Source organism: Macaca mulatta, chromosome 2, assembly GCF_049350105.2.
Source record: "Macaca mulatta isolate MMU2019108-1 chromosome 2, T2T-MMU8v2.0, whole genome shotgun sequence".
Taxonomy (NCBI): domain Eukaryota; kingdom Metazoa; phylum Chordata; class Mammalia; order Primates; family Cercopithecidae; genus Macaca; species Macaca mulatta.
Window position 1 is genome coordinate 116,245,404 of NC_133407.1, and position 18,846 is coordinate 116,264,249.

The following is an 18,846-nucleotide window of genomic DNA, read 5'->3' on the forward strand; positions in this document are numbered from 1 at the left end:
AGAGGCGGTGACGCACTTTACGGCGGCAGCGTAAGTGCGTGACGCTCGTCAGTGGCTTCACTTCACACGTGGCGCTAGAGGAGGCAGGGTGTCGTGCTCGTGCCGCTTTCTACAGCCAACATGAAGCGGCCTAGTAAGTGGGGTCGGGAAGCGGGCGTGGAGGGACCCATGTCTGGAAGTTGCTGCAGCCTCCACGACGCTCTTTTACGGCTACGGCTTTGTCTCTGCTGATATAGGGGTGAGAGCCTACGCGTAGGCCTTGGCCCTATTTTCTCGTAGGACCGAGAGTTGGAAGTCCCTACGGCGATCATGTTAACCGCGCGGGCTCATTCTGTGGAACGAAGACGGGCAGAGGGTGGGAAAGACTAGGCTAGATTTTCGTAAGGAAGCAGCTTCTGAGCCAGGTTTCAGGCCCAATATCTTACTTTCCGTGGCCACGTGCAGGCTGGCCCAGGTGAGAGCTGAGAATCGCCTCCCAGACTCAGTGTTCCTCTCCTGCCTTATGATTCGTGCTGTTTGACACAAAGTGGCTGTCGTTTTGGGTCTCATAAACGCTCGTACACGCTGCTGTGTATGATCCTATTCTGATATTGTAAGAGTAGGTGCAGGGAACTTGGACTCCGTTCTGGATCTACTGAATCTAATTCTCTGGAATTTGAAAGTGGCATGTATGTTTGCATTAGGCATTTCGCATTAGTCTTAACGTTAGGTTTGGCAGCCAATAACACGAGAAAAGGATATAACTCCATAGTGCGTTAACCCAGAACTAATCATTTGCGTTAACAGATTTGTGATGTTTCTTTGTAGAGTTAAAGAAAGCAAGTAAACGCATGACCTGCCATAAGCGGTATAAAATCCAAAAAAAGGTAAGTGTAGTGCTTGAGAGAGCTATACTAAACACTGCTAAACTGATTTTGCCCTGTTCCTTTGCGGGAAAGTCCGGGTTAATGTGATTTGGTTTCGGAAAATGGCATTGGATAGACTGACCATGGGCACGAGCTCTTAGGCATCAGGAGTGCAGCTGTGAGAAAGTGCAGTGATTTGGTGGTAAGTCTCTAAATTTGTTCAACATGTTAATCTCTGCATAGAGAGCCTTCTAGTTACATTTTCTTACTGTTTTATACTTACCTATGCATTACTTTGTAAGATTCCAACTAAAGCTCCATTTTCCTATTACATTTTATAGGCATAACTAAATTGCAGCCAGATTGGTTTCTCACTTGAATTCTGCTTAAGTATAAAGATATTTTTGTAAGCAGACAAAATCTCTTTAATAGGTTCGAGAACATCATCGAAAATTAAGGAAGGAGGCTAAAAAGCGGGGTCACAAGAAGCCTAGGAAAGACCCAGGAGTTCCAAACAGTGCTCCCTTTAAGGAGGCTCTTCTTAGGGAAGCTGAGCTAAGGAAACAGAGGGTAAGTTATGTTAGCCAGAATTTTCAACGAGTGGTATAGTGTGTTATGTGTGATATTTTTCAGAGTAAGGTAACAACACTAGTCACTGGTTCATCTATTTCCCTTACGGCTCTGACACAGCTTGAAGAACTAAAACAGCAGCAGAAACTTGACAGGCAGAAGGAACTAGGAAAGAAAAGAAAACTTGAAACTAATCCTGATATTAAGCCATCAAATGTGGAACCTATGGAAAAGGTATGATTAGGTCTCTTTATGAATGAGAGATCAGGGGTTTTGATTTTGTTTTTGTTGCTTGGGCCTGAGTGCAGTGGCACAATCACAGCTCACTGCGACCTCGACCACCCAGGCTCAAGCAGTCTTACCACCTCAGTCTCTGAGGAGCTGGGACTACAGAAGCACACCATCATGCCTGGCTAATTTTTTTTAGTAGACACGGGCTTTCACTATATTGCCAAGGCTGGTCTCAAACTCTTGGACTCAAGTGATCCACCCACCTCAGCCTACCAGTTTCTGGTATTACAGGTGTGGGCTGTTGCGCCTGGCTGAGAGATGAGTTCTGGTGCAGAAATAAAAGCACATCTACAGGCTGCTGAGCTTCTTGGGAGGAAGACAACTGAGTTCAGACTCCATCTTACCTATTTAACAACTGCAAGTGCTGCTACTCAGCTGTGGAAAATGGAGATAGAGGTTACTACTGCTCTACTTCTAATTTTGTGTCCTTTTCCCCTTTATCCTCTAGGCATTTGGGCTTTGCAAAACTGAGAACAAAGCCAAGTCAGGAAAACAGAATTCAAAGAAGCTGTACTGCCAAGAACTTAAAAAGGTATCTTAGCCTAGGTCAGTGTCTGACAGTAGTAATGAGGTTTAAAAGACTCAAGTCATTTTTTTTTTAACCTTTTAAGATCAAGGGTACATGTGCAGGTTTGTTACATGGGTAAACTTGTGTCGTGGGGGTTTGTTGTACAGATTATTTCATCACCCAGGTATTAAGCCTAGTACCAATTAGTTACCTTTCCTGATCCTCTCCCTCCTCCCACCTTCCACCAACAAATCATTTCATGACTCGACTCTAACTTATGCTGTTTAATGCCTTTCCTGCTATGTTTACCTGACAAATAGTTTCTTTGGTTCTAAATATTTGCACAAAACTGGTTCTGCCTGTAAGCATGATTTACAACATTTTTTTAAAAAATGTTGACATAGTGTTGAGATTGAGAAAAGTACATTGGAGTAAGCAATGTCAGGCTAAGGGTCTCTACTCTGTTGAAACCTAAGTGAAAGAGGACAAGAGGGTACTGTCTCCTTGGTGTAGTTGCTCTCCAGCACTCCCATCCCCAACATCCATTTTCCCAAGCTCACTCCCCCGTGGATAGAACCTGACTGCCCCTCAGCAGCTTTTGGCAAGGCCAGAGGGACCTACCAAACTACATAATTCACTATGGGAGGATTCAAAGACAGGGATATTTTCATTTTTGAAATCCATCTTAATCAGAGGCCTATGTTTTACTTTCCTGTGTGAGAAATGATGAGGGTCAACATTCTTCATACCAAAGTGAAGACATGAGATCCAACTCTGAGCTCACCCTGTTGCCAAATGGATAATGTCAGTACTCTCTTGTTGAAGGTATTACCAGAGCAAGGGATGTCGTTCTGGTTATTTTTTACTTAATAGGTGATTGAAGCCTCCGATGTTGTCCTAGAGGTGTTGGATGCCAGAGATCCTCTTGGTTGCAGATGTCCTCAGGTAGAAGAGGCCATTGTCCAGAGTGGACAGAAAAAGCTGGTACTTATATTGAATAAATCAGGTGAGTAAAGAGGGTACCCTTTGTCTTCCATGTACATTGGTGAGGTATGAGGCTACAGTCTAATAGTCACTGAAGACTGATTAGATCCAACTCTGACCTCAGCACAGCCAAAGTATGTGCACTTTGCCAGAGACAGTGCTAGTCAGTGGGGAGGAGGTGATTTTTACAACTGACTCAACTGGTTTCTACTGTTCTTTTGCCATTCAGTATTTACTGTTTTTTAAATAAGAGTGTAAGCTGTTATACCCAGTTAAGTGTAGTATATTTCATCTAGGAAGTGATGACAGTGTGACAAATTCCCCACACCTACACAATGTCGGGTATTAGTTCAAGAGTGAAATAAATTGGAACGTATGTGACAAAATATTTAAATGAAATGCATAATTATGCATCTGAGTTTCAGCAGCAGGAACAAGAAAACCCAGAACAGAGAATTACAAAGCAGAAAATGGGAATGAAATCTAAAATTATTTTTGGGGTTAAGAAACAATTGGCTGTTTGGAAGGCTGAAGCAGGCAGATCACTTGAGGCCAGGAGTTCGAGAAAAGCCTGGCCAACATGGCGAAACCCCATCTCTACTAAAATACAAATATTAGCCGGGCATGATGGCAGGCACTTGTAGTCCCAGCTACTTGGGAGGCTGAGGCAGGAGAATTGCTTGAACCCGGGAGGCGGAGGTTGCAGTGAGCCAATACCATGCCACTGCACTCCAGCCTGGGCAACAGCAAGATTCCGTCTCAAAAAAAAAAAAAAGAATGAATAAAAGAAACGGCTGCTAGCTGAAGGTAAATTCTGGAAACATAGCTCTAGAGTTAGTAGGTTTGTAATCCAGACGTTGAGTCTGTCCTGAAATTTTTGAGTGAGCAATACAAAGGGAATTGAAATAGAGAAGTGTAGATGCTGAGCTCTGTTAAGATATGGGCAGCATGGTAGGGGAGCTTGCCCTGCCCTGATTTTCTAGTTAAATCCTTTTGAAAAGACTGGGAAAATGTAAACCAGAGTAAAATCTATAGTTGCCAGATTTTGAAATGCATCTCAACAAAATAGTGAAATTGGAGCAAATGTCTTACTTCTCTTTTTTTGTTGAGACGGAGTCTAACTGTCACCCAGGCTGGAGTGCAATGGCACGATCTCGGCTCACTGCAAGCTCCGCCTCTTGGGTTCACGCCATTCTCCTGCCTCATCCTCCCTAGTAGCTGGGACTACAGGCGCCCACCACCACGCCCAGCTAATTTTTTTGTATTTTTAGTAGAGACGGGGTTTCACTGTGTTAGCCAGGATGGTCTCGATCTCCTGACCTCGTGATCCGCCCGTCTCAGCCTCCCAAAGTGCTGGGATTACAGGCGTGAGTCACCGCGCCTGGCCGCAAATGTCTTGTTTCTAATTCCTATCAGATCTGGTACCAAAGGAGAATTTGGAGAGCTGGCTAAATTATTTGAAGAAAGAATTGCCAACAGTGGTGTTCAGAGCCTCAACAAAACCGAAGGATAAAGGGAAGATAACCAAGGTATCCTTTATTAGTAGTAAGATATGTGGTTCTTTCAGATTTTGGTTGAAATATGATGAGTGTACAAAATCTTGATTTAAATAAATGAAAAATTACAAGATCCAACTCTGATTTCAGCCAGAGATAATCTGAAAGGCAGTGTAGTTAGTTTAAGAGCTGGGCTCTGGAGCCTGATTGCTTGGGGTTTGTTAAAATGATTTTTCAGGTAAGTTGCCAGAATAATTCAACTATTTGGAATTTTAGCGTGTGAAGGCAAAGAAGAATGCTGCTCCATTCAGAAGTGAAGTCTGCTTTGGGAAAGAGGGCCTTTGGAAACTTCTTGGAAGTTTTCAGGAGACTTGCGGCAAAGCCATTCAGGTTGGAGTAATTGGTGAGTTTCAGTTCATTACTTTTTACTTTTTAATTGTTGAAATAGTTAAGAAGTTTAGCCAGCTCTCCAAGTGCCCAAGCAGCAGTGTATGGAGTTGTTGTCAAGTAAAAGGCTCACTCAAATACTAGCTTCTTGCCTATATCTTACTAAAAGCACATAACCACACACAATTTAAAGAAAAAAACTTACACAACTGTTGGCCGGGCACGGTGGCTCACGCCTGTAATCCCAGCACTTTGGGAGACCAAAGCGGGTGGGTGACGAGGTCAGGAGATTGAGACCATCGTGGCTTACACAGTGAAACCCCGTCTACTAAAAGTACAAAAAGTTAGCCGGGCGTGGTGGTGGTTGCCTGTCGTCCCAGCTACTGGGGAGGCTGAGGCAAGAGAATGGCCCGGGAGGCGGAGCTTGCAGTGAGCCCAGATGGTGCCACTGCACTCCAGCCTGGGCAACAGACTCATCTCAAGAGAAAAGAAAAAAAGAAAACTTACACAACTGCTCCAGATTCAGGTTTTTTGTTGGAACTGATTACTATAGGAAGCTGGTTTCTAAAAGCTCTTGGTTTGTTTGAATTTACAGTATTTTCCTGCCTTTTCATTACTTGTGCAAAAAATGAAGAAACTAAAATTGGCCTTAGTATTGAAGTGAAGACACAGATCCAACTCTGATCTTGCCCTAAACATCAGGGAAATGGAAAATTAGGCAGTGAAAATTTCATGAGTGCCAACATATAATGCTTTTTATATCTGGATTTCCCATTTATTTGTAGGTTTCCCAAATGTGGGGAAAAGCAGCATTATCAATAGCTTAAAACAAGAACAGATGTGTAATGTTGGTGTATCCATGGGGCTTACAAGGTAAATGGAGGTGTCCATAATTGTAATATTACTAGTGACACACTGTTTTATTTTAGTTATCTCAAGGAAGGTGATTTTTTTTTTGAGACAGTTTCGCTCTTGTTGTCCAGGCTGGAGTGCAATGGTGCAGTCTCTGCTTACTGCAACCTCTACCTCTCAGGTTCAAGCGATTTTCCTGCCTCAGCCTCCCGAGTGGCTGGGATTACAGGCATGTGCCCCCACACCTGGCTAATTTTGTATTTTTAGTAGAGACGGGTTTCTCCATGTTGGTTAGGCTGGTCTTGAACTCCTGACCTCAGCTGATCTGCCCGCCTCGGCCTCCCAAAGTGCTGGGATTACAGGTCAAGCCACCGTGCCTGGCCTAATTTTTTTTAAAGCTTTTGGTGAAAGGAGAGATTTAAGCCAGTGCTAGGCTTGGAGAAAAACTGATTGGAGTGGGACAGCTGCCCACAATTCAGTTTGAAAGACAAGTTAAGCAAATAGATAGAGAGGAAAGCTCCCTCAGAGGAAGTGATGTTTGAACCTGGCCTTGAGAAATTAATAGAAATTTGCCAGCTAGAAGGCTGCCACCACACCTGGCTAGTTTTTGTATTTTTAGTAGAGATGGGGTTTCACTGTGTTGCCCAGGCTAGTCTCAAACTCCTGGCTTTAAGTGATCCACCTGCCTAGGCCTCACAAAGTGTTGGGATTATACTTTCGTTGGGTGGCATGAGCTACTGTGCCCTAGATCTTTTTTTTCTTGAGACGGAGTCTCTGTCTCCCAGGCTGGAGTGGTGCTATCTTGGCTCACTGCAACCTCAGCCTCCTGAGTAGCTGGGATCACAGGCACCCGGCTAATTTTTGTATTTTTAGTAGACAGCGCTTTCACCATGTTGGCCAGGCTGGTCTCGAACTCCTGACCTCAAGTGATCCACCCGCCTCAGCCTCCCAGAGTGCTGGGATTACAGGCATGAGCCACCGCACCCGGCCAGAAGGTGGCGTATTTATAGCAAAGGAAGTAGCATGTGTTTTGGGTGATGTAAACATATAAGCTGTAACATGCAGTGTTTCTCTTTAGAACAGTTGGGTATGCTGTTACAGTTTTAGATAAATGTGAAGCAAATGATGATAAACTGGATCTGACTGACTGTGCTGAGTCTGTTCAATCCAACTCTGAGCTTCATGTTCTCTTAACTTCCAAATAAACCAATGCCCCCATCAATTCCATCTCTCTTCTTTCAGGAGCATGCAAGTTGTCCCGTTGGACAAACAGATCACAATCATAGATAGTCCAAGCTTCATCGTATCTCCACTTAATTCCTCCTCTGCACTTGCTCTGCGAAGTCCAGCAAGTATTGAAGTAGTAAAACCGATGGAGGCTGCCAGTGCCATCCTTGCCCAGGCTGATGCTCGACAGGTAAAAACCCCTTCTCATGAGCTCCTTGGAGCCATTTTCTTTCATCATAAGCATTTTCAGTAGAAAAATTTTGGAAGTTTTTTAAAGTACTGATGTGTCAGATGAAGGACAGTTCTTTTTTTTGTTTGTTTTTTAAGGTAGTACTGAAATATACTGTCCCAGGCTACAGGAATTCTCTGGAATTTTTTACTATGCTTGCTCAGAGAAGAGGTATGCACCAAAAAGGTGGAATCCCAAATGTTGAAGGTGCTGCCAAACTGCTGTGGTCTGAGTGGACAGGGTAAGCTTTCTTTTCTGTTGGCATTTTGGTGACCACTAGAATAAACCTCCTTTTGACACATCTTATTTTTAATATCAGTGCCTCATTAGCTTACTATTGCCATACCCCTACATCTTGGACTCCTCCTCCATATTTTAATGAGAGTATTGTGGTAGACATGAAAAGGGACTTCAATCTGGAAGAACTGGAAAAGAACAATGCACAGAGCATAAAAGGTGAGAATTGTGTGTCACTGCTGTCTTCATCAGTTGACAGGCCAATAGAGGTCTTATCTGTTTACATGGGCTTTGTTTCTTCCCCAGCCATCAAGGGTCCTCATTTGGCCAGTAGCATCCTTTTCCAGTCTTCTGGTCTGACAAATGGAATAATAGAAGAAAAGGACATACATGAAGAATTGCCAAAACGGAAAGAAAGGAAGCAGGAGGAGGAGGAGGATGACAAAGACAGTGATCAGGAAATTATTGATGAAGAAGTTGATGTAAGTGTGTCCTCCATGAGTTGTTTAAAACTGAAGTGAGTTTTCTAGCATTATAATACATAATGGGAAAGAACTGAAGATAGGAAATATTTGAGGCTTGTGATCCGTTAGCCTTAATTTTACACATCCCGTTATATGTACCTCCAAAGAGTTAATTTTTTCAGGTACATAACTACTTGGATTAAATGAGCAAGACAAGGGCTACTAATCCAGTACCATTTTTCTTTGTCACACAGGAAAAGAGCTCAGGCATGTTTGCTGCAGAAGAGACAGGGGAGGCGCTGTCTGAGGAGTCTACAGCAGGTGAGGCAGGCAAAAGGAGTTCTTCTAACAAAGCAGCATGGTGTAGAATCACTTTGACTTTTTGAAAATCTCTTTTTATTTTCCTGCAATATAGGTGAACAGTCTACAAGGTCTTTTATCTTGGATAAAATGATTGAAGACGATGATGCTTATGACTTCAGTACAGATTATGTGTAACAGAACCATGTCTTTTTTTATGAGTTTTTTTTTTAACATTCTAAGCAGACTGCTAAACTTCTATGTATAATGTGTGTAAGTTATGGTATGCATGAGCTGTGTAAATTTTGTGAATATGTATTGTATTAAAACCAGGCAATTTGGAATCCCTAAATTCTATAAAAAGACAATTCACCTCATTGTGAGTGGAAGTAGTTATCTGGAATAAAAAAATACGATACCTATTGAAAAATGTTGTTTTATTTACAGATCAGGCCACAGGTTACAACAGCAGTTTTGAATTATCTGTACCAGCTAGCTGAACTAGCTATATCTGTTCTTCTTTCCAGTCATTCAGCATTGTAGTAAGAAAACACTTGGTAAGGCAGATGGAGACATATTTATAGTCTATAGTCTGGGAAGCTGACTTCCAGACAGGGCAGTTTGTCATCTTTACCCAGCTGACACATCTTTTTCCATGGCTTGCTACGATAGGCATTGAAGCCTAGCAACTGTTACTTTGCATACATGCCATCTTCCAGGACTTCCTGAGAAATGCTTATAGTTTAAATTCTGTTTCACTTTATGTTTGAGATCTCGGTATATCTTCGGATTAGGTTGAATTTGCCTGTTGGGTCTGGAATATACCATTTTTCCCAAACATCAGTGTATGAAGCAGTCCTTCCCCATGGCTTAAAATGTCCATTCCAATGGAGTAATTTGGCAGCCTTTACAAACTGAGGTGAATATCGTTTTCCAGCACTGGAACCTTATATTTGAGACAAAAATAGGCACATCATTGTGCCATGTGAAATTGTGCAGAAAACTTAAGGGAAACAAAGAATATACCCCATCCCTGAGGATAGTTCTTTAGATACCAATTCTTTTTACTAGCTTATGCCACTGGTTAATTCTACTTACCAAGGTGGCGGACATTCCACATAGGATCAATGGTAGAGTGCTGTTGATAAAATACGATAAGCAGAGGAGGTGTTGTGATGCTACCAGCCAGGGTTCTGCTATACAGTCCCTCTCTTGGTGGGACAGAAAACAAATGTTAGTGAAAAATACTAACTCCTGTTAGTCACAACTCCCGGAATTGAAATACAACAGTTTTTCACAGCTTGGCCAGTTACATACTTACTCTACATTGAGTTTCATCCATTTTTCCAGTTGGTTAGTTATATTCTGTCGTTTCCATTCTGTCAGGTTTGCAACAAAAACTCCAGGATTAAATGAGCAAGTGCTGGCTTTCATGGAAAGCTTACGAATTCTTTCCTTTTTATAGTCAAGATAGCCAATGTAATTGTACTAAAAACAGATAGGATATATGTATTTACTACTTCAAACAATAGATACAATTTTATAGCCAATAGAGAAAACAGCTGTTAAACTATGACTTCTTCAGATTAGATAATAGATACTTGAAATTCCAAGTTAGAATAGGAACCTAGATGTTGACATATTAAACCAGATGTTCAAGAAGAACAATTAGGCTGTCAAGTCCATGAAGAAGTCTACAGAAAAGCAGGCTTGAGTTTTGTGATGAAATGATTAGGGAGTGAGTGTAAATTGCAGCAAAAGAGTTCCCTGAATTTGCAACCTCTTCCCAATAAACGATATTGTAGGAAGAGGGATGTGTGGTAAGCAATTTACCTGGTTTCCTGCTCCACGGATGACAACTTTAGTAGAGGCTGAATCACAATCTTCTGAAAATGCAGCTGCATGTCCTGGCTTCAGTGGTGTATTGTAAAGGGCAAGAATATCACCTGAAATAGACAAGATGTTAAGATTTACATTTCAGTTGCCTTGAGAGTTCCCTGTTACTCCCACTTCTCCCTATGGTGACCTTTTATAGAAGACCATAAATAAAACAACCACTATAGCCCACTGTAGCCCATTGTTTTATTTAGCAATTGTACTCAATCTGGGTGGAGAACAGCACTCATGGTAACATTTTTGATACCTTGCACAATTACATCATCATCCATGTATATGGCCTTCTTTGCGCTGGGAATCAGAATTGGCAAGTAGAACCTTGCAAAGGTTAACTGGAAAAGGAAAGAATAATTGGCATAGGATACTGCACTGGCTGTGCTTTTATTTACATAGAAACTCCTAGGATGCTTTCAGTACCCATTCAGGAGAAGAAAGGACTCTTAGAACCATCCAGGCTTGGTCCCCAGGAAACTACCTGCACTATATCCACAGACACCCAAGTATAAAGAAGGATGCATGGAACTCACAGGTTTCATGGATTCCCCCTGGTCAGGATCCTCCTTTACTTTCCCTTCCAAAAGTTTAGGGTCAAAATTGACAATTTTGTATCTGATACTTTTCAGGGAATCACTGTTGAGCCAGGACCTGATGAAGATAAAACACTAAATTTTAGTTTCAAATAATGTCTCCAATAAGGGAATAATGCAAAAGAAACCCTATGGACCAAATAGGTGTTTACAAGCTCCTTTTATCTCTGAGCTTTGGTTTCCTCGTCTGAAGTGATGGTTATTCCCACCAACGTCCCTCCCTGAACCAAGATTATATAGTAATTATAACACTAAAACTACTCTAGAAAAATACAATACAGAATTAAGAACATTTCGTCACCACCTAGACCATCCAACTCTTAACCCAATAAATACACTGGTGAAGAAAAGACGTCAAAGTGACGGTAGCGAATGCTAATTACCAACAGAGTAATCTCTTATCTACAGACTGACTTGTTAATTCACTGAGTAATTCCACCACTCAAGTCTGAGGCACTACCTGTAAGAAAAAAGTGTTTGCTAAAGGAGTACTGCACATTTTTTCTAGGTCAGTTTCAAATCAGCGTTTTGTGGATACTTAGTGTTATTTCTGTAGTCTATTTTTTTTTTTTTTTTTTTTTGAGACGGAGTCTCGCGCTGTCACCCAGGCTGGAGTGCAGTGGCCGGATCTCAGCTCACTGCAAGCTCCGCCTCCCGGGTTCACGCCATTCTCCTGCCTCCGCCTCCCGAGTAGCTGGGACTACAGGCGTCCACCACCTCGGCCGGCTAGTTTTTTGTATTTTTTAGTAGAGACAGGGTTTCACCATGTTAACCAGGATGGTCTCGATCTCCTGACCTCGTGATCCGCCCGTCTCGGCCTCCCAAAGTGCTGGGATTACAGGCTTGAGCCACCGCGCCCGGCCCTCTGTAGTCTATTTTTATACAGCTTCTGTTTCTGTATTTTAAATGGGTTCAGAATTTACAGCTTCAAAAACTAAGTATGAACCATGGAGAAGGCCATAAGGACGAAAATGTTTTAGAAATTTGACAACTGGTTAATTTGTTAGACCAACAAATTTGGAGTAAGTTTTGTAAGTCTTAGTTCATTTTCAAAACGGATTGGACTATCCAAATTTCCCCAGATCACTCTGGGGAAAGTCAAGATTTGGATCAGGACCTGTGATCAGCTTCACAACACTACCTTGCCATTGTTGCTAAGTCCCTTCCCACTCTAGACCAGAGCTGCTCAGAACATGTCCATGAAATAAGGAACCTGTAACTTATAAATCAACATTTACTGCTGCCTTCACTGAGAAAGTATTATTACCAAAACAACATCAGGTGGGGTTAACAGTGCAGAGTGACAGCTGACTGACTTCCTGGCATGAGCTCCTTGTATCACTTCTCCTATTATGGGGATAAGCTCATAATACAATCCTAAAAAAATATGTCAGTTGTACAGTTTATCGGTGGTACAATTTCAATTGTATAAAACGACATACAAACCACAGAAAAACAGTTCCTGGATTGGCAGCTGGCCTGCTCTAGATCATCCTCTAGAAGCAGAATCACATAAGCAGAGCTCACCGGAGATGGTCTGCTGTATTGTTGAGAGTAACAATGTAGAAAATCACATTGGAGCGAGTGTTGTGCTGAATGCTGTTTATGGCTGCGATGGCCCCCCCAAGCCTGTCTTCAGATGCAGCGATGACCACAGGAATCTCCTCTTGTCTCCCATCTACTGCATATCGGAGAGCATTTGGAACAAAGTCTATAGGTTGAGGCCCCACAATTCCTGAATCTGAAAACACAAGGAAGGCACTGTGATACAATCTCATGGGCTTTTGAGTCCAAGACATGGAAAAAGGGAAGGTAAGGATTATGGTTCTGATTTACCTCATTCTCCCCCATTAAACTGAAGCATATAGCCCTGAAACTTTCCCTGTAAGTAAACAAGCTTTTGGAAAAATGGAGGAAGCATTTTTTAAAATAGGCCGACAGCACTTTGATACACTACTGGTAGGAAAATAACAGAACCTGTTAGAATGTATTGTGGCAATTTGTATCAAGAGTTTCCTAAGGACAAAATCTGAAATATAATCAAAAGAAAGAATTTTATTTAAATTGTGAAAACATAGCAGCAAACTAAATATTTTTTAAGTCACAAATCACAAGTAGGCATGAAACCAATTGAGTGAGTCACAATCAATTTATACAGAAAAAGTTTCTGAATTGCAATAGAAAACTGAAGTAGAGGCCGGATGTGGTGGGTCACGTCTGTAATCCCAGCACTTTGGGAGGCTGAGGCAGGTGGATCACTTGAGGTCAGGAGTTCAAGACCAGCCTGACCAACATGGTGAAACCCTGTCTCTACTAAAAATACAAAATGAGCCAGGTGTAATGGTGAATGCCTGTAATCCCAGCTACTTGGGAGACTGAGGCAGGAGAATCGCTTGAACTCGGGAGGTAGAGGTTGTAGTGAGCCGAGATCATGCCATTGCACTCCAGCCTGGGAAGCAAGAGGAAAATTCCATCTTACAAAAAAAGAAAACTGAATTAGAATACCAAAGAAAATACAGTGTATCACACAAGGAAACTGCAAGTACTGTCCTATATACATTCTTGCCTTTTTTTTTTTTTTTCATTCCTCATTGATCCCTGGTATTTACTATGTGCCAGGCAGTATCTAGGCACTGGGGTTACAGCCATGAATAAAACATCCCTAACTTTCTGATAGACAGCCAATAAGTAAATACATATGTATGTACATGTGCTACATGTATTTCCTATTGTAGGGCTGCCACCAAAAAGTCTTAAAACTGTTGTACCACAAGATGTTATCCTGTGGAAACAAATTAATAGACATTAAAATTATGTATGAAGAGTTTCTACCATCACAGTGACATGCTTATGATATACAGAAAAACACATAATGTACAGTTTATATATAGTACAATCTCAACTGTACAGAAAAAAGATGTGTAGGAAAAAACTGGAAGGTGCTAAGCCAAAAATGTAATAAGTTACCTTTAGGCAATGAAATCATTCAACCAATATTTATTGAACAGCTATAGGTATCAGCCACCATCCATAGGCACAGAAGATAAAACAGTACACAAACTGCCTTCATGGAGCTTGAATACTGTTGTCTCTTTTTTTTTTTTTTGAGACGAAGACTCACTCTGTCACCAGGCTTGAGTGCAGTGGCGTGATCTTGGTTCACTGCTACCTCCGCCTCCTGGGTTCAAGCGATTCTCCTGCCTCAGCCTCCCGAGTAGCTGGGACTACAGGTGCATACCACCACGCCCAGCAAATGTTTGTATTTTTAGTAGAGACACGGTTTCACCATGTTGGCCAGGCTGGTCTTGTACTCCTGACCTCATGATCTGCCCACAGCCTCCCAAAGTGCTGAGACGGTCTCCATCTCTTGACCTTGTGAGGTGCCCACCTCGGCCTCCCAAAGTGTTGGGATTACAGGCGTGAGCCACTGCTCCTGGCCGCTGTTCTCTTTTTTATAAAATTTCCTACTAGGAACATGCATTACTTTATATGTATCATACATATATACACATGATAAAACATGCTATCAGAGCACTCCGTGAAAGTCAGGAGAAAGCTATTATAGTCTCTCACTCTGGTCAACTGTGGTGGGTGGCAATCCAAAAATGATTTTTGACAAACACTCGAGCCTCAAACATTCCTCAATACCAAGGGAGAACAGTATGAACAACTAATTCAATATATTGTGCAATGCATTATACAACACAGTGATTTTTAAAAATCACTTGACAAAACTTTTATTGCTACAGTCCCACTGATGCAGCTGCACAGCTGAAGGAAAGTAACTAGACTGACACTCTAGTGACTACAGCAGGCATCAAACACCAAGGACACTTGTCTGCCCTCACTTTCTGAAGCCCTGTCCTGCTGACATGTGAACAGATGGCAGCCCTCAGAGGCTCTCCTAAGGCTCTCCTTTTAGTGAAAAGGAATATTCTGTCAGATCAAACCCTTAACAAACAACTGCTAGTACTACCAGAAGAAGAACAACTTAGGATGTGCAACACAGAGAATACCAGGTCCTCAACAGATTCTAAGGCATTATTAGTAAATGTTCCCATACCTGTAACCTCATTCCTTAACAAACTGCTCAAGCCGAGGAAGTTATGGTGCAAAACCAGTAAGAAGAGAGCAACAGCCAGGACCAAGATGATGATGTTTACTGAAATAGATAGGGAAAACCTACGTTATACCTCTTTATCTTTCACCAGGTATAAAAACAAGTTAACTTGTAGAAAGAGCATACCTTTACGGAATGACATCTTTTTCTTCTGTCATATAAATTAGCAGTTATTAACCCTACAAAACAAAACAAGCCCCCAAAGTCAGTAAGTACATGAGAAGGGACATCAAAATGCCCTAACACTTTTTTTTTTTTTTTTAAATTCAGGAAGAAACAGGAGGCATATATGGTATTCTGCAAGAAACTCATTTTGAATTAACAGTTTCCAAGAACCCAATTTCAGATCTGAAATTTTTGTAGTAGTCATTAATAAAAAACTTTAAAAAAGCTGGAGAAATACATAAGCTTAGTCTTGTATATTATACATCACAAGATGAAAAGCAAAAAAAAATTTAAGAATTAAGTTTTAGCCAGGCACGGTGGCTCATGCCTATAATCCCAGCACTTTGGGAGGCCGGGGGGAGGGGGGGAGTGGATCACGAGGTCAGGAGTTCAAGACCAGCCTGGTCAAGATGGTGAAACCTCGTCTCTACTAAAAACTGCAAAAAAAATTAGCCGGGCGCAGTGGCAGGGGCCTGTAATCCCAGCTGCTCAAGAGGCTGAGGCAGGAGAATCACTTGAACCTGGGCAAGAGAGGTTGCAGTGAGCCGAGATCGTGCCATTGCACTCCAGCCTGGGCAACAGAGTGAGACTCCGTCTTTAAAATAAAAAATAACAGAATTAAGTTTCTACTTAAAATTCCTAAAGTAGACATGGATTCAGGTTGTCTATGACCAAGTAACCTGAGGTCTTAGCCTCATCAGTAAAAACATGCCTGTTCAGAGTTGTATCCCATTCACCTTTAACATGAGTGTCCTCAGAGAAAAGAATATTATCCAAATTCACTTGACAAACCCACAGCAGAGAAAAAGTTACAAAAATTCACAAAATCCAATCGATATCAAAAGTTTGGAGTGCATTTCTAGCCATCGTAACTAGCAAAAACAAGAAAATGTTTATTTTAGTTTATTTTTTTAAACGGAGTCTCATTCTGTCACCCAGGCTGGAGTGCAGTGGCATGATCTCAGCTCACTGCAACCTCTGCCTCCCACATTCAAGCGAGTCTCCTGCCTCAGCCTTCCCAATAGCTGGGATTACAGGCGTGCACCACCATGCCCAGCTAATTTTTGTATTTTTAGTAGAGATGGGGTTTCACCATGTTGGCCAGACTGGTCTCGAACTCCTGACCTCGTGATCTGCCCACCTCAAGCCTCCCAAAGTGCTGAGATTACAGGCGTGAGCCACTGCGCCCCGCCAAAAAAACATTTAAGGTGCTATTCCCAAAAACCATCTCTGTTAGCTAGCTATTCATCTCTTAAGAAGGTGGTGTCTAATTGTCACACTGTCCTGGTTGGTCCTCCTCAGCTCATCTGACCTTCACCTTTTCTTTTTTTTTTTTTTTTTTTTTTTTTTTTTTGAGACGGAGTCTCGCTCTGTCACCCAGGCTGGAGTGCGGTGGCCGGATCTCAGCTCACTGCAAGCTCCGCCTCCCGGGTTCACGCCATTCTCCTGCCTCAGCCTCCCGAGTAGCTGGGACTATAGGTGCCCACCACCTCGCCCGGCTAGTTTTTTTGTATTTTTTAGTAGAGACGGGGTTTCACCGTGTTAGCCAGGATGGTCTCGATCTCCTGACCTCGTGATCCGCCCGTCTCGGCCTCCCAAAGTGCTGGGATTACAGGCGTGAGCCACCGCGCCCGGCCGACCTTCACCTTTTCAAAACAATTCAGTGGAAACAAGATAGTAGGTGGAACTAAATTTATTTAAAAAATAAATTCCTTCAACAAGCTCTTGGTAAAATGTTTCCTTAAAGACATTTTACCAACCAAGATATTGTGAACCCACCTTTTAACCCTTACTATAGACCCTGGATCTGTAACTACATTTTCATTAGAGTATACAATTGTGTACGATTTGATTAGCAACACAGTTGGTCCTCAGTATCAGTCAGGGATTGGCTCCAGGACTCCCCATGTATACAAAAATTCACGAATGGTCAAGTCCCTTATGTAAAATGGCATATTAGAGTCAGCCCTCTGTATCTGTAATTTCAATCCGTGGTTGGTTGAATCCAAGAATACAAAACCGTGGATACAAAAAAAAAAAAAAAAAAAAAAAGACCACACTGGCCAGGCGTGGTAGCTCATGCCTATAATCCCAGCACTTTGGAAGGCCAAGGTGGGTGGATCACTTGAGGTCAGGCGTTTGAGACGAGTCTGGCCAACACAGTGAAACCCCATCTCTACTAAAAACACAAAAATTAGCCGGGCTAAGTGGCGCATGCCTGTAATCTCAGCTACTCAGGAGGCTGAGGCAGGGCAATCACTTGAATCCAGGAGGCAGAGGTTGCAGTGAGCCACGATCGCACCACTGCACTCCAGCCTGGGTGACAGAGCGAGCCTTCATCTCAAGAAAAAAAAAAAAAAAAAAGGCCACACAAAGATGTATCTATTTATACACACATCAGAAAGTCTGTTCAATCACACCAAGAAATACAGAGCATGGGAAGGAAACAGGAATAAACTCTTGCCCATCCCTCATTCTGCCTTCTACACGTCCTGACTCCTTCTGAGGTCAGAAAAGTGTCAAAGGTGTCTGCATTTTACTGTTTGGTCTCTGCCACGTGCAAGGATGAAAGGGCACTGAGGATATACATACACTTTCTCCTACCCTTTCATCTGGCTGGCTCCCACTTGGCTTTCAGAAGTCAAGGTAGCCTCCTCCAAACTCCACGTTGAGCTGCACCTCCCCTGAGCTCCCACATCTGCGCCTCCCTCTCCCAGGGCTAATCCAGCTATCATGTATTTCTGGCGTGATGTGGCTGTCTCCCTTGACACGCTCTGGGCTCTTCCAAGGCAACAGCCTGGTCTTGGTAACAACCGTGTCCTCGGTCCGTTGTCTGGCACAAACAAGGTGCCGTGAATATTTGCTGGTTGCATCAATGAGGACAGCAGTCCCACCCTGTCCCGGGAGTGCCTAGAATCTCACTATCTGTGGCTAACCCTGAGTACATAACCTGGGGGCCGGAGAGCCCGCTGGGACCCAGAAGCCCGGGTTCCTCAGAACGGTTTCTCTCCAAAACGTGGGCATCCCACCTGGCTCACGGTAACAGAGGAGGGTCTACGATTTAGAGATACACCAGCCTTGAAAGAGAGGCTGAGTGAACCTTTGGCTGGCCTCTATCAGGAGGGCCCAGCCTGGATCTGTGAGGGTCAGTAAAGTCGGCCAGAATGTGAGAGGGCCGAGTTCGGGAGCCCCCAGATGAGGGACTCTCCACGCGGATGAGAGGGACAACCGAGGACCGAGGTCCCCTCTCCAAGGAAATTCTCTCTCTTGTGGATGCCGCCTAGGGTAGCCCCCTAAATTCCAAGGGTCAGTAGGGCCCCCCCCTTACACTTTGAAGTGATCGGAAAGTGTTGCGACGCTCCGGGGATCCCGCCAGGCTCAGAGATACCCCTGCTTAGGGCTCCGACAAGTCGTTCCCCTCAAAGGCTCGCCGCGGCCGCCTTTACTGCAGGCGATGGAGGAGATGGGGATGCAGCCCCGGCCCGCCCTGCCAGCTCAGCGCCCGCGCCGCAGGCCCCGGGGCCCAGCCCGTTGTCTGGCCGCCCGCGTCCCCTGCACGCTGGGCCGAGCCCACTTGCCCTCTAGCTCCGCGGCAGCCGCGCAGCCCCACAACACCCAACCAACCCGCAGCGGTGACCGCTAGAGCGTCGCGCCAAGCAGGCGCAGCGGGGCAGCCCTGCCGCCGGGG

General features: G+C 43.4%; 2 protein-coding genes, 1 long non-coding RNA gene and 3 other non-coding genes across 14 annotated transcripts in view; 5 read left to right on the top strand and 1 right to left on the bottom strand.

The window, feature by feature from the left end:
- The window catches only part of LOC144339230 (uncharacterized), an 85,005-nt gene that overhangs the window by 46,652 nt on the left and 19,507 nt on the right, over positions 1 to 18,846 (top strand). The gene's annotated exons all lie outside the window — the stretch shown is intronic.
- GNL3 (G protein nucleolar 3) lies at positions 44 to 8,820 on the top strand. Of its 3 annotated transcripts, none has more exons than XM_077993089.1 (15): positions 44 to 83; positions 808 to 866; positions 1,278 to 1,415; positions 1,536 to 1,649; positions 2,155 to 2,238; positions 3,088 to 3,220; positions 4,615 to 4,727; positions 4,971 to 5,097; positions 5,867 to 5,954; positions 7,176 to 7,350; positions 7,488 to 7,630; positions 7,709 to 7,845; positions 7,933 to 8,108; positions 8,345 to 8,411; positions 8,506 to 8,820. In XM_077993089.1, the coding sequence occupies exons 2-15, from the start codon at positions 831 to 833 to the stop codon at positions 8,586 to 8,588; spliced, it is 1,614 nt and encodes a 537-aa protein (XP_077849215.1). In that variant the 5' UTR covers positions 44 to 83; positions 808 to 830; the 3' UTR covers positions 8,589 to 8,820. The 3 variants fall into 3 exon arrangements, with proteins under 3 accessions (XP_077849215.1, XP_014986235.2, XP_001086259.2); XM_015130749.3 differs by having other exon boundaries at positions 60 to 238; XM_001086259.5 differs by having other exon boundaries at positions 60 to 133.
- Positions 3,262 to 3,329, top strand: LOC114676599 (small nucleolar RNA SNORD19). The gene has a single exon (XR_003727651.1). It is a non-coding gene; the product is annotated as a small nucleolar RNA SNORD19 (small nucleolar RNA).
- LOC114676611 (small nucleolar RNA SNORD19B) lies at positions 4,767 to 4,850 on the top strand. The gene has a single exon (XR_003727660.1). It is a non-coding gene; the product is annotated as a small nucleolar RNA SNORD19B (small nucleolar RNA).
- Positions 7,044 to 7,120, top strand: LOC114676602 (small nucleolar RNA SNORD69). Its single transcript, XR_003727654.1, has one exon. It is a non-coding gene; the product is annotated as a small nucleolar RNA SNORD69 (small nucleolar RNA).
- Positions 8,813 to 18,825, bottom strand: GLT8D1 (glycosyltransferase 8 domain containing 1). Of its 7 annotated transcripts, none has more exons than XM_077990103.1 (11): positions 18,737 to 18,825; positions 17,763 to 17,991; positions 15,120 to 15,172; positions 14,937 to 15,035; positions 12,401 to 12,614; positions 10,814 to 10,931; positions 10,534 to 10,618; positions 10,224 to 10,336; positions 9,712 to 9,878; positions 9,489 to 9,601; positions 8,813 to 9,336 (listed from the first exon to the last, which is right to left on the bottom strand). In XM_077990103.1, exons 3-11 carry the CDS (start codon positions 15,133 to 15,135, stop codon positions 9,146 to 9,148), a joined length of 1,116 nt encoding a protein of 371 aa, XP_077846229.1. In that variant the 5' UTR covers positions 15,136 to 15,172; positions 17,763 to 17,991; positions 18,737 to 18,825; the 3' UTR covers positions 8,813 to 9,145.

Bases quoted from the DNA above. Each gene is read 5' to 3' on its own strand.
- GNL3 (XM_001086259.5), top strand. The intron at 5,098-5,866 runs GTGAGTTTCAGT...ATTTATTTGTAG, and splicing joins CATTCAGGTTGGAGTAATTG to GTTTCCCAAATGTGGGGAAA. The intron at 7,846-7,932 runs GTGAGAATTGTG...TTTCTTCCCCAG, and splicing joins CAATGCACAGAGCATAAAAG to CCATCAAGGGTCCTCATTTG.
- GLT8D1 (XM_077990102.1), bottom strand. The intron at 9,879-10,223 runs GTAAATTGCTTA...ATCTGTTTTTAG, and splicing joins TCCGTGGAGCAGGAAACCAG to TACAATTACATTGGCTATCT. The intron at 9,602-9,711 runs GTAAGTATGTAA...TGTCCCACCAAG, and splicing joins TGGATGAAACTCAATGTAGA to AGAGGGACTGTATAGCAGAA.